The sequence below is a fragment of the Argiope bruennichi genome, chromosome X2, assembly GCF_947563725.1.
Source record: "Argiope bruennichi chromosome X2, qqArgBrue1.1, whole genome shotgun sequence".
Classification (NCBI taxonomy): domain Eukaryota; kingdom Metazoa; phylum Arthropoda; class Arachnida; order Araneae; family Araneidae; genus Argiope; species Argiope bruennichi.
The window spans coordinates 67,020,727-67,035,923 of record NC_079163.1 but is presented as its reverse complement, the minus strand read 5'-3'; the positions used below and the strand labels follow the sequence as shown (position 1 = coordinate 67,035,923).

Sequence of the window (15,197 nt, the reverse complement as noted above, 5' to 3'; positions counted from 1 at the left end):
GGCAGTCAGGACAGTAGGTGGAATTTCGACTCTTGCTCCTGAAGCCATACGGACACGGTCTAACTTTTGTGACAGGAAACTTGGCCTTGCTAGAGCATTCTATTATTTTTTGGAAAAACAGAGCCATGAGCGGATGTAACTGATTCACAATGACATTCATGTAATCAAAAGCTTTCATGTTGTAGTCTACAATAACTACAAACCCTTGTATTGATAAAGTGGAAGTGCTTCACAGAATAATTCAGCCATTACCAGACAATTGTACCTGGCTTATTCTATTCTGTAGCTGTTCCCCAGACAGTCGATAAATTCAGGCAGATGATGCAAGAAAAGTCTGGCTTCATTTATCGAAGAAACAGTTTTAAGGTGTTCAGGGCTTCGTCGATGCTGCTGCCTGCAAGTATAAAAGATAATGATGTCCAATCAGCAATAGAACTTTAGTTAAGGGTCAATATATGGTCAACTTCGCATCTTCCAATTCAATATTCCAACAGCAGTCCATGCTGGTTGTGGATGGTGCTGAATTTGTCATCTACCACTGTCCCATTCATGCTCGATCGGAAAAAGATCTGATGATTTCGCAGAGCAAGGCAATATGTCGGCACTCTGTAGAGCAAGCACTTTGAAAGACAGCAGATGTATGGGGGAAGAGCATTTTCATATTAGAAAATGCTCCCTTAAATAGGGATAAAAATGAAGCACAACCGGTTTTGTCACGTCTGATGAAAAAAATGTTCTGCCAATATGCGTGAAATAATAAAGAAAGGGCTTTTGATATCAAAGGAAATTGCTCCCCAGACCATGGCTCTTGGTTCAGACTTGCTGTGTCTACGTCGCAGTTAAATTGTTTCCAAGTGTTGACGTGGTCTCCTTCAAGTCAATATACGGTCATCACATGCACCAAGACAGAAACATCACCACTCCGCCTTCCAACGAGTTCTTTGCCCACCGCAGAAATCGCTGATCATAATAATTTCATAGTATGAAGGATACAGTGATTTTGGTTCAGAACTATCTCTCAAGTAATTAAATTACTGTCGTTCGCTACTATTATTCGAGTTATTATCTGGTAGATTTATAACATATACTCATTATCGGTTCGTCATTTCAAGAATTAACACTGCTACAAAAAAATCAGTTGATAGCATTTTTTACAAAAGCTACTTTAACCTAAAGTAGTCAAAATTTTCAGTTTCTAAACCATGTATGAAATTTATTAGGTTTCAAACATGTTAAATAACAAAATATGATATAAATTCCTGGTAATTTTATCAATAGAAAATTATGTGATGTTGATATGAGGATTCGGTAAATAAAAGTGTCAGACCCCACACATACAATGTCTTACTTATCCAAAAATGAATATCAAATAAGTTATGCTATAAATGATCTGCAATATTTATCATTTTACATGTAATAAATAATAATAATTGATGCCTTCTTACGAAAATTTTCATTTGAGTAAAACATTCTAGAGAACTATCTACATGCTTTTTTTACCTAAGAGTGGCCTCTAACAAAACAAAATGAATATTCAATAAATCAGATTTAGTTTCACTAGATCAGATCAGATTCATAAGTTTTGAAGAAATGAAATCGAAACTCATAAACAGACAAAGCGGGGAATGGGGGGGGGGGGTCATGAGAACAAAGACGAACTTTGGATGGGAATAGCGAAAAAGAAAAAAAGAAGAGAAGGATCATTTGGCAGCGCTCCAAGCCATGTCTGATATGAATGCAGTTCTAATACCTCTAAATTTAAAGGGATAAAGAGTTGCTTTGAATCTGATAAATCCCTCAATTGTGGACAGTTTGGTAGCCTTCATAGGCTGCTCGCCGAACAACCACAACGCCCGTTTCTGTTGTTTTTTTAAATTTATTTCCTCTCTTATATTTTGTTTCTATTTCATTTTTTTTTCCCCATTTTCGTTTATCATTGAATACTCTGAATGGAAAAGTAAGCAAATGAGATAAAAATCGAAATTTCAGCTTTTTAAAATAATTTCGGGTGGGGATGGGGGGCACTGCAGGCCTAATGGAATGCAGATGATATTAAAAAAAAATAATAACTTGAAATATTTCTCAAGTTAATTTCGTAAAAATGTTGGAGACATGAAAAAAAAAAGTAAAAGGGGAAAAAATCTGTGTGTGTGGCTTTAAAATGAATTTATTATTATTTAATGAAATTGTACAACTACTTTGAACTATTATTGATAATAATACATGAAGAATATTATTACATATTTGAGTTTCTTTTTATTTATTTATTTGTTCTTATGAACCTTTTAGCTTCTTACCATCGAGTTTGATTGGACCATGGAGTTGCATCGCTATTCTTTCTTTATCTCGCAAAATTATAGCAGAGGACCTTTTGGAACGAAGTTCATTTGACAGCTCTGGTAATTATGATTTTATTTTCAAAACTTTATTCCTTTTTTATTGAAAAAATTCGTGCTGAATGACTCCAATACAGAGTGTTGCACATATTTTCTGTTAAAAAGCCAATGTGAGCACGTGAATCTATCGGTTTCAAAAGTAAAAATTTTTTCTAAAATCAAACCCATTATTAATAAAAAGTGAGCTTATTTCTTTTATTCACAGCATAAAGTATAAAGCATCTACTTTTTTTACATTTCCTGCATTAATGCTTTGATAGTTGTTATCTTGATTTAAATTATTGTAGGATATGACAAGGGTACCGATTTTATAATCATAAATTAATTCTGAGTTTAAGTGAATCTGGTAACTATAATTTTCTTCTCATCCTCTGTTGTTATATGTTTGTTCAGTCGACTTTGCCCTTTAAACTAATATACGAAACTTCTTGAAACTAATAATTCGTTTAGATGTAATTTATAAATAAATATACATGTACTTCAGATAGTAATAATGGAGACATGAACACGGCCGGGAACATCAGAGATTGGCAAACTTGCACCGACTACAGTAATTGTAGATTTTACCGTTATTTCTTCAAATGTTTGAACAGGTTCGGTTGAAGGTGAAAATAATTCTCGGATCAAAACGGTTTCTAAGTTGCTTATTTTTTTATTGCCGGATTTCTGTCTTTCTGATTCTGTTTAGAAAATAAATACTTACCTTATTTTTTTATGTAGAATAACTAATAACAAAAAAACAATCACCAAAAAATAATAAAAAAGAAGAATATTGCTGAAATTATCACAATTGCAATAATCAACAGTAAATTCAAAACAAGGAATTTGTTGACCTCATCTGTCTTCATAAAAGCATCGACGTTACGTGTTTCCATTTTAGAAACATTCGAACAAGACGAGAATTTACATCAAAGGACTGTGACCAAAGAAATAAAATTTTGCCTCTTAATTTCTTAAAATAAAATTTAATATCTTAAAAAAGACAGTATGAACCTAGAAACTCAATGTTTTTAAGCATCGATCAACTATATGTAACTAGTTTCAAACAACCTTTATGTACCAAATTTTATTTATATATTCGCTAAATTTTATGTATGTATTCCCCAAATTTGTGACTGCAAATGTCGTTTATAAGAAATTTGTAGAGTAGTAATAAAATTAGGGTAAAGACCTTAAAACTTAATATATATTAAATATATATTTTATACTACTTAAAAGTATTTATGATCCCCCCCCTTATCTACGTATAGAAAATATAAACCCAGGTGAAGGCGTCGGCACAGCAACAATTTTGCGTTATATAAAATTCTTTCTTCTGGTCCGTGTGTGTGTGTGTGTGTGTGTGTGTGTGTGTGTGTGTGTGTGTGTGTGTGTGTGTGTGCGTGCATGAATGAGTGAATGCGTGCGTATAACCCTAAGGATAGCAAACCTAAAAGTTACCAAACTTTTAATCCATATGTTTGGCGACGAAGTTTAAACTTTTAGGCCACACATATGACATTTCTTCCCTGCTTATACGGTTTAGTACTGTGGAGACTAACTGTAATTTAAAAAAAGTTTGGCATTTTTGTGAATGATTATGAAGCAATGTTGAATAATGAAAAAGTATGCAAAACGCAGTATATATAATTAAGAAATTTAATACAATGAATGATTGTAATATTCTAACATAATTTCATTTTTTTTTTGATACTACAAGATCAAATCTGTCTTAAAGCAGAAAAATAATAAAGAGCAAATATAAATATTTTAATTACAGAACAGCAAATAAATGTAATTCCCATATAAAAATTATATATATAAGAATTAAATCTCTCGTACCTAATGTCGAGAAAAAAGTTTATAGTTCAGCGTAATAAAAATATTTTTACAACAATTAGATTCATATCAAAATAAAAATTTGTTATTTTCACGTCAATTTTATATGGTCTTTTAAGAGACAATTGAATAATAGTCAATGATTCCCACTTAGACTTGCTGCTTTTTGAAACTACAAGGAATACAATTTGAATGTCTTCTGAGAGTATTAGATGAAGAGTATTCTCACAAAGCGAAAGAGCTAAGCAATAAGAAACAGATGTCCTGTCACTGTCTTCAGATAGCCGGTTTTAAGAGTAACCGCTACTGCTCTAAAAAAACTGCAGAAGGGGAAAGACATTCCTTTATCCATAACTTGATACTTATAAAAGTAAACCCGCGTTTTAGACTCGGCAATTCCGTTAAACATAGCAATCTGAATATCTACCGACATGAATGTTAATTTCACTTTAACATAAGGAACTCGAAAGTATGTTCGCTCATATTTTGAAAACAGATGATTGTAGATTGATGAAATATAACATCCGAGCATAAAATTTGATGAAATTTTAGTGGCAGGATTAATGTTTCTTCTGTAAATGTTGAAGTTAGTACGTATTTCAATATGTTAACGATCCTTTTAATTTTTTTCTTTAAATGTTTAATTTTGTAAATTTTTCGGAAACCATATTTCAAACTTTAAACCAAAACCTCAAATGATATCTTTAGGTAAAATGCATGAATAATGCCAGCATAATATTTAATTGTTCGGATAGAAGGAGGTGCACGTGTTTACTTCCGCCTGTTCGTTCATTTGAGTTATTACTCAAAGATTCTAATTATTAACTCCTTTTTAAGAAGCAAATAATTTTATCTTTTGGAAACGATGTCACAGCTCATTAAGTATAAGTTACTATAAACTTATAAACATGTTACTTACTCTTCTTTATGTATATTATTTAATCTATTTCTTTCTTTTAGAGATGGCTTCTATTTTTTTTTTAGATTGTTAAATTTTATGTGTTATAACCTTTACAATTTTAATGATTCTTTAAATTTTAATATTTCATAATTCTTCCTTTAGAACGAATTTTATCTCCAGTTCTTGCAAGTCTGCCCCATGTTCTAAATGACCCTGACTTACTGGATGCCCTAAGAGTAACCAGACATTTTGTTTTCTGTTAAATATTACTTTTTATTTGTATTGCTACTTCTTCATTCCCTGATTTTTTTTTTTTTTTTTCAGATATCTTGGACTTCAGTTATGAAAAATCTTAATACAGATGATATAGTAGGTAGATATTTCTTTTTGTTTTTAATACTAACTTTGAATTTAACTATTGCTTTATTTAATCATTTTCTTGTCATGTGTAATTAAATGATATTCTTTTTTTTTAATATTGTAACTATTATTTCTAATACAGCCTTTGAGGCAATCAGTGTATGGCAATGAAATCACAATAAAATAAAATTATTTTCCGATTAATAAATCGAATATTGTAATCAAAGACATCTTTTTTGTTTCAGAGAATGGATAATATGAAGAAAAAGACATTTCGAGATTTATTTTGTGAAACTGTTTTTGTTATCGCAAATAGTAACAACATTCTACCGCTCAAGTTTGAAAAATCCGAATTGGAAAATGTAAGAAGGATTTTTTTTTTTCATTTGAATATTATTGTACTTATTTGGTATTTTATACTCATAAGAAATTTTATTTGAGAATATTAGGAGATCAATGCCTTATCACTATCTGATGAGCAAATATGTAGGGTAGCCCCCCCCCCTAAAAAAGGAAGCAAGCTTAAATTTTCCTAAATATTGCACCTAAGCATATACTTTCAATTTCATTAAATAAGGTTGGCAATTGCATGAACATACTGTGGCCTCTGTCAAAAGAGATAGTAAAAAATTAATAAATAAATAAATAAATTTTTATACCCCTCCTATAGCGAAAAACTATTAGTGAGTAAAATGTTTTTCTTATATTCATCTATTCACATACAAAGTTCCATAATTCTATCTGCAAAATTTGCAGATAGAATTTAGAGTTAAAAATAAAATTTAGAGGGACTAATCAGAAATTTAGATTGAAATACTTATTTCAGAAATGAAAATTTATTCAGTACAGAAAAACTATCATATGCAAATGTTTATGCACAGTGGCAGAAAAGAAAAAATGAGCCAACCAGCTTTATTCTGGCATTGTTCATGGTACATTTATAAAAAGTGTCATTTGAAAGGGCTTAAATTACTCCTAAAAATTTCGTAAGGGGCCATCTATTTATTGAAATAGGAGCAAACTTCAAAATTTCCAATAGCTGTACCCATTTTTCTCATCAAATTTTAAAACTACATCAAAAGTTATTACTGGAAACCAAGTTTCATTAGTTTAGACATATTCGTTTCGAAATTAAGAGCAACAAAATTTTGATTATCTAATATTAAAATTAAATTATGAAATTTAATTCATATCTTTAAAAACTTACGAAGTTATTGACGTAAACTATTTTTATTATGAAAAGATAAGATATTCTATAGATTTTGCATACATATTTAACTTCAAAAAAATCATTTTTAATAATTGAAATAATGATAGAATTAGAATTTAATTTTTTAATTGCAATAATTTTAAATTTTGACATAAATTAAGGAACAAGATCATTTTATGGGGACATGCATAACTTCGGCTTATTCCTATGGGTAGTTTTCCAGTTATATTAAGTTTTCTGTATTACTCCTCAAACGGTGCATTTAGTGGCGCATTTACAAATTTTAAAATATCTACAACTTTTTATTTGGTATTGAAATGCTGCTGACTATACATTTCTTGAAACAAATATCGTTTTCTACATTTTTGTAATATAAAAATATATTTAAAAAATTCGCCAGCGACAATAAATATAAAAAAAAAATCTTCATTGTCATAATATTTTGTTAACAGTCGTTGTTTTTAAATGTAGAGGGTAGTTAGTCTGTGTCCGTGAAATAAGCTTGAATTTTTACTCGTCTGCTGATATAATGTCACTTACAAAATATAACAAATTTCAGAAAAATGGGAATTTTATTTCGTAATTATAAATTTGCAGGATTTAACTATTTAATTTTACAAATATTCTGACAAATTATTTCTCTTAGTAATTTTTGGATAACAAAATCCATATTTTCTAACAAGAAAAGGGACATTAGTGTTTACTTAAATTTACTAGTGTATGTTAAAATGTACGGTATTTCTTACACAATTCTCAAATTCTATAAGATTAATCTGGAGTGATTATAATTATTGTATTATTACATATAATCACAATTGGAATTTTAAAAAATCGGGCATTAAAACATTATTTAGTAAGCGTTAATTAATATAATATATATATTGAAAGCAGAGTAGTGGCCGAGGAGAGAGAGGAAACTTTGAATCTTTAACTTCGTTTTATTCTCTCCCGGGAAGCATGATTTATTTACAAGCAGCACGGTCAAGGCACGTCCGCCCACAGCGAGATACAAGAGCAGATTAGCGTAAAAGAGGGAGAAATTATTTATCCCTGGTTTTATATACCATTAGATTCCGATAAGGATTTCCTACACGCGTCGACCACAGGCAATGGAATTATAGGGATCTTTTAAAAGAATGTGCTTGATGGACAGTTTTTTATCCCTTCACTCGAAGTGTGGGAACTTGTCGACTTTTAGTCCATTCAGCAATTTTAGAACTCGTGTTGAATTAATTAAATAGAAAAAGTGGAATGGGATCAGGACATAAGAGACTATTTTAAAATGAAGTTGGTATGTGCTGAATTGAGTGAAAAATTAGGAAATTAAGTTTAAATTAGATTTTAAAATATCATTACATATATATATATATATATAAATTAAATTCTAATTAATTTCTTAATTTTTATTTTAATTTAGCCCAAATTAACTTCATTTGAAAATGTTCTTTTATTTCCTGATCCAATCCGCCTTTTTTTGTTTAATTAATGCTACAGAAGCTCTGTAAACATGCTTAAATCAGCGGTTCCCACATTCCGAGTGAAGGATAAAAATTGGTCGATTTAAACAAATTCTTTTAAAAGATCCCTATAATTAATTCCCTTACCCAAATCGACACGTGTAAAGAAATCCTTATCAGACTCCTTTGGTATATTTATAATCATAGGGATAAATGTTTCGTTCACTCTTTTCTCTTTTCGCTCTTGTGTTGTGATGTAGATTTAACTTGTCGCTTCATGAAATACTTTGTCCGTAAAACATAGAAGAAAGCTGATTTACATATCAATGAATGAAATACTCTATTTTTTTTTTTTTTTGTATGCTTGTAAAATAAAGCGGTGTATCATTTCATGTCTATTTAGAAGTAGTAAGCAATGATGATAGTATATACTGATAAAGAAAATGTAGGAATAAAGCGCAAAAGAATAAAAATCGTTAATTTTTTTCTTTCTGAATCGGTAAGGTATTAATTTTGAATCTAAAACTGGTATTTCTTTTAAATAATAAAAATATATTGAATTTTTATATATTTTACTCATACAACAAAATGTTACATTTTAGTGCTTTCAACGTAAAGGAGAATCAGGCTCAGCATATTTCTTTCCTGAAAAAAATCTAGATTTCCCTGAAATTTTCGTTATAAATATTTTGTTATGAATGAAATGGCAAATGATGTTACCAATGAAGGTTTAAAAATGCTTTAAAAGTATAACAAAAAAAATACTATTATGGATGTCCAAAGAATATGTAAATCTTTCACAACTAATTATAGAAACAATGTCTTAACAGAAAATGTCAAATATATTGATTTCTATGTAATCATGGTATATTAACCAAAAGTATAACCATTCAGGGAGATTTTTCCATGAGAAATCTATTCATAACATCAAAAAAAAAAAAAAAAAAGTGCGTTGCCATAGGAAATTTTACTGTTTGTACAATTTTAAATATGTAGACAAACCCCCTACGAAAATTTTAAGCATGGCATTTTTTAATATTCATTACTACCTTTAAAATGGTAGTTTTAAGTTTTTAAGTAGGATGTTTGATTGCAAAATAAATCGGGGTGGCTTCTTTTTTTTCCCGCGATTGTATATCATCCAATCATCATGCCATGAAAGACTATTTACTAATTACCCGTAATGTTTACTTTGATAGGTCGATAGTTGTAACTTCGACTTTAAAAGGAATGGAAGAAAACCTGAACCTTTAAGATATCACAGATAAGTTCTAGAATCCAAATAAGAAAATGAAATTCTTTGCCCAAACTGTGAAATTTCTAAAAGAATGACTTATTTCATAGCAAGGATCATTTGGAAATGCTAACGATTTATGCTGTATATAATCATAATGCTGTCCTAGATATAGAAGAACGCAAAAACGTTTTCTGAATTCAAGGCATTCTTCTAGGAAGCGCGTTTACTGAACTGTTTAGCTATAAAACTTCAGCATCTATATTCTTCCAGGGAAGATGGGGCTTTGTAGAAATGATACAGAAATAGTCATTCTGGCTTATTTTTCAAATTATCCTCATACTGGAATATGAACATTCAGTTCAGAGTTCAGCATTCTAAAAATGACAGTGTAAAAATTAATAACAGTAGATAGCGTAAATTAATAACTGGTATCCATATAACATTTGCAGAATCTACGAAACAGTTACATGGTCAACAATAGCGAGTTAACAAAATTTGGTAGGTGGCGCTGTTGTGCTATAGAATTAATCAAAATTCACAAAAATCATATCTTAAGACATAATCTTAAAATACAGACACAAGTCTTGATGCATTTGTTTTATATATTGGTCCCGTAAAATAAACTGCAATTATGATATCACCCTCTGATACAATTGAAGTGGGATCTTGACAATTTAACAAAAAATTTATTTTATTCAGACACTTTTTATATAAAATTTTTATTTCATCAAGAGAACTAAGCATAATATTTTTAAATCCCCGAATAAGATAAACCAATAGTTTATTAAAAATTAATGATTAGTTATTAATACCATATTTTACATAGAATTCCTTCATCACGAGATGAGAAAGATGAAACATTTATTTTCTGTATGTATCATGCATAAACAATAGTCTTTGGCTTTTAACTGACATTCGTTGAAAAACGTACATAATTTTATTGGAATATTATAGTATCACAGAATGAGATGAGAGTTTGCTTCGTGGGGGAAAGGTATACCAACACGCATTTATACTCTTTATTAACTGAACGTATACCCCCCCCCTCCCAAAAAAAAAATAAATATTGCCTTATACCATTAACCTGTAGAATAATGGACATATGTGCAAAGAATGGCATTGGAAGATTTTCATTCCACCTGAAACTTTTCAATTCTGTCTTCAGTAGAATAAGATGTTTGGAATGTAAATAATTTTTTGTTACAGTATGTGCACTAGGGTGGAACTAAAAAATGAACTTTTGATTTTTTTTTAAATTTGTAATAGCGCGGAAAAGTTGCCTTTTGGTGTAGATAAGATAAATTAAAAATATGAAAAATATTGGAGTACATCCTGAGGTGCCACAAGGATATAAAATGATTTATAAAAACACATTTTTATAAAAACTTTTTCCAAGATTTTTACATGTCTCAAATATGAAATTTTAAATAGGCCTTATAATATGAATAGAAATATATAAACAGTTTTACTATTTCAATGGTATGGCATCCAGGACCCTTGAGTCATTGCCGTAGCGGGTGTTATAGAGATGAGTCGGAGATTTGTCTGCTTGTAATGACAACTTCAGCGCTGGTGTCAAGTGAGCAACTTTGCCGAATTCAATTGAGTTGGCATCTCCGGTCCACCTATTGTGTAACTCAGTAATGTAAGTGATTTGTTAGTTTAAGTGCTTTTTTTTTTTTTTTTTTTGTGAGTAAAAACAGCTCAGACCAAATTAGTGAAGACAAGACAAATGTCTTTTTAGGAAACGTAGTGATTTGCTTGAAGTTGAACTGTTTATTTACGAATCCGTTATGAAGTACTACTGTTATATTAGACATAACCTCAAAATTTCTTCAAAGAAAGATCCTTCTGTAAGAGAAATATGTAACACTTTGAGAGTCTCTGGAAGCATGTTTTAATAAGGGGAAGGGGTTAAATTACGTCATTTTCAAGCCATGAGGTTATGTCGATTGCCTTTGCATTGAAGTTTATTTTTGGAACTTTAAACCTTCCAACTCTACCTTCTGTTCTTGTTTTTAAAGCATGTCGTAAACCAAGTTCTCGTTGAATTTTACGTTTATCACTTATCATGAACAGAAAGATATTTTCTGGAGCAGCAAAGTACCCATTTTTTTTTTTTTTTTTTTAATAATAGGGTCTATAACGTTCTTGAGATCGTCATAGAGATATCTTGAATATGATTATGTAGCTAACTAGGTATCAATATTATCTATAGCCATTTAGGTAATATTGATATATTTATATACAAGGCATCTGAAGCTGAGTCAAATAGTATAGTGGACCCGGTTATCGACTTTCCTCGGTTCCCTTGTCACACGCAAGCAGTGGAAAGAGCTGTAAAATTGGAGACCGAATCGGCTCAAAATGTCTATGGTTTAATCGCAAGAGAAGGATACACAAGAGCAAAAATTGATTCACAAGTGAATATAAAGTAGAAACAAACATTTTGCAGTTGTAACATTAGTAATCATTAAGGATACAGAAGCAAGGAACACAAAATTTGACATTAAAAAAATATTTTATTACTATTATTGTATTTTGTAATTAATATTTTTTTTTTAGTTGTAATGCTTATATATGTAATTAAAACCTTCCACTGCAACATTATGCGTACAAAAAATTCATAAAAAATATTATTATTTTTACAAAATTTAAGCTCTTTGTGGCACTTCAACATGTAGTATTGCAACCAATTTTTTTAAAATTCTTTTTATCCTAAAAAGTAACTTTTCCCACTATTACCAAACTAAAATCTTAATTTTTTTTAAGGTCATTTTCATTCTACCCTAATGTGCACTATTCTAAAGGACATTAAGGACTGAAGTAACCAACATTTTCATGTCTTTTAATTTACTTGATATATATATATATATATATATTATGCTTTTAAATACTAAAGAAAAAATAACTTAAAATAACCCTTTCAAGATTTCCTTGATTATAATGTACTTAAATTACCCTTAATTTCTTAAGTCATTCTTGAAAGGTTTTCTCCTGTGATTTAAGGATATGGAGGTTCTTTTAAAAACCCTTTTCCACATTAATTTCCTTTAGACCTCCTCACTTTTATTAATCCCCTTCGCATTCGAATGGTGCCTCTCACTCACCATTCAAGACGGTGCATCATTTTGATATTGTAATTGTTAAAAATACCTAGAGAATGGTAAAAAGATATGCACACATTTTTTCAGAGAAATTCAACTTTAAACAATTTTATGTATTTATTTTTCGGAGCAATAAACAAGTTCTTGTATCACACGTATTACTTCTCCAAGTACAATATGTTAACAATAAATATAAGAAAAGCGCCAACTGAAAGCAGCTGTGACATTGTTTTGTTTTGTTTTGCTTTGCTTTTATAGAACGCATAACTCGTCTATTTTATGCTAGTGAAGTTATGTTTCTATGGGAGAACAGATTCAGAGCCTTCTGAATAAGCGAGTTTTAATTATAACAACTATATACTTAGTTGTTATTTACGCTACAGAATTGTTTTGCTATAGTTACAACAAATGACAATTTATGAACAAGTACATGTATTAAGTGAATAATTATGCATCAAACTTTTCCGAGTGCAAAGGGTTAATTCTTTGAAAGACAGAGAAATTGGAATACATATAATATGCAATCATCAAGGAAAGGAAGCAGGTAAAGGATTAAATGGAAGTCGCATCTTTATTATCTTCGTGTTCAAGGGGGAAGGGAATCGGTTTTTAGCAATTATTCGGATTTCTTTGAGAAATCTATGATCAATGGACAATACATTCGTCAGATTGCAGAATGCCTGGAAATGCAATCAGATCTTATATAGCATCGAAACGGATTTTATCTTAAATGTAGCTGAAAAGTATCGGATAAATTGAAATTATTTTCTAATCTTGTGAATATTAATTTAGATAAAGATAAAAGAAACGCTATTTCTGTCTGTTGGAATGCAAAAGAAAGGATTAATTCATAAAGAGTATGAAGAAAGCTGTTTACATTTAAGTCGGAATAAAATTACAAGACTCTTCACTAATACTATAATCACGCCTCTTCTTTCCTAATATCGTTTCAAACATATTTTCAGTGCCTTTCAATTTAGCACAATATTCATATTAAACTCGATTCGATATATATATTAATTTTCATTCTACTGTATTTTTTAAATGAACACATTAAATGTTATAGATATGAATTTATTATTTGTTCACAGGCAAGGAAGTTTGAAATTAAAAGACTTCTACATATTCAAGAAGCTCAAGAAAAAACATTACCTTTATCTGAAGAACTTGAATTTTCACCTTTTTCTTTGAAGATGATATCTGCAAACATTATTAATTTCAACGAAAGAGAAAAATTTTAATGAATTATTTTTATCTGAAGTTAGACATTTTTAGCTGCATTTTGGAAAATAATTCCTTAACCTTTCTTCCATTTTGAAATTCAGGAACATCTGAAGATTTTATAAATACCTTCAGTTGAAAATACACATTCAAAATAAATATGCTATGAATATCAAATGTTAACTTATAACAATTGTACTTTACTTACAAAATAAATTCTAAAATCCTTCTTACGTGAAAATTTTTATTTGTGTAAATTCCAGCAAGATTTATCCTTTTTCCCTCATTAAATATAAATTACTGACTAAGCGGCCTATTTTATCACAAAAATTCGCCTATTTTATCACAAATTTCCTATTTCGACAAATGCAAATCAGTGTAATCTTAATATATCAGTCAGAAATCTATATACTGGCATAACAAAACATTTTTAACAATAGCATTACTAAATGTAATTTGTCCAAAAGAAGAATAAAATTACTGATAACTTTTCACTATCAACTGATTTTATACAGAATATTTAAAGAATACAAGACTAACTTAACAGATAATACATATCAAAAACAATTTTTATAATGTGTGTGAAAGAAAACGTTGAGACACGAGAATATTAGGACGTATAAATTAAAACAAGTTTAATGGGGGGAAAATTGCAATAATGCATGTCAGATAGCGGCAAAGGGAAAATTGGTAAACGCCCTCGAATACATCACGATCTTTCCTTGATCGGCCGAAAATATTGTAATGAATTTCTCTTTCGATGAAACAGTTTCAAATGCATGACTCTTGAACTGTTCCCACAAAAAGAAACTGGGCCATGATGAATCATGCATAGGGTTTATACAAAAACCGACTTTTTGAAAAGCCGTTTTCGAATTTTTGTCAAAAAAAAAAATAGAATAGGGGAAAATATTTTCTCTAAGTTATATAGAATAACAAAAACGCGAAATCATTATCGACACACACACACACACACGCATATATATATATATAAATTAAGGATTAAATATATGTATTACTTACACAAAATAATGAAAACTTAAACAAAAATTTTGAATAATATTTATATTGTTTTCACTAATTTTAATTTCTCTTAAGAAAATAGGATTTTAAAAAACATAAAATATCGACTGAACGGTGGCTATGTTTTGCTCTTATTTTGGACACAATATTGCCTGAAATGGAAAATACTCGTTCACTAGCTACTGAGCTTGGTTTCATGCTATCAAATAACAAATTTAAGTGTTTTGTTATTTTATTCGTTGCCTCAAATAATGAAAATTCAGCTTTCAGTGCCTTTGGATTTGTAAGTTTTTCTACAGGGTCTTTAAGAAACTTATGAATAGATTTTTCCATGGCTTCTTTTAAAAAAGTATTACTCTGATGTTTCGAGTTTCTTCGATTTGCTCTTCATCAGAATCGGTTTCCACATAAGAATTTGGAAATGTTCTAGACAATATCTTTCCAGATAATGTAATAATTTAGGTTTT

At 29.7% G+C, this 15,197-nt stretch overlaps 1 protein-coding gene across 7 annotated transcripts in view; it reads left to right on the top strand.

The window, feature by feature from the left end:
- The window catches only part of LOC129959982 (nephrocystin-1-like), a 55,276-nt gene that overhangs the window by 36,414 nt on the left and 3,665 nt on the right, over nucleotides 1–15,197 (top strand). For 5 of the 7 annotated variants that reach the window (XM_056072939.1, XM_056072941.1, XM_056072940.1 and 2 more), the window contains 5 exons: nucleotides 2,290–2,399; nucleotides 5,278–5,351; nucleotides 5,440–5,484; nucleotides 5,721–5,837; nucleotides 13,578–14,116. In XM_056072939.1, the coding sequence (XP_055928914.1) occupies nucleotides 2,290–2,399; nucleotides 5,278–5,351; nucleotides 5,440–5,484; nucleotides 5,721–5,837; nucleotides 13,578–13,727 (496 nt within the window). In that variant the 3' untranslated portion in view covers nucleotides 13,728–14,116. Of the gene's footprint in view, nucleotides 1–2,289; nucleotides 2,400–5,277; nucleotides 5,352–5,439; nucleotides 5,489–5,720; nucleotides 5,838–13,577; nucleotides 14,117–15,197 lie in introns of those variants that run through there. The other 2 variants (XM_056072942.1, XM_056072943.1) reach the window with 2 other exon arrangements.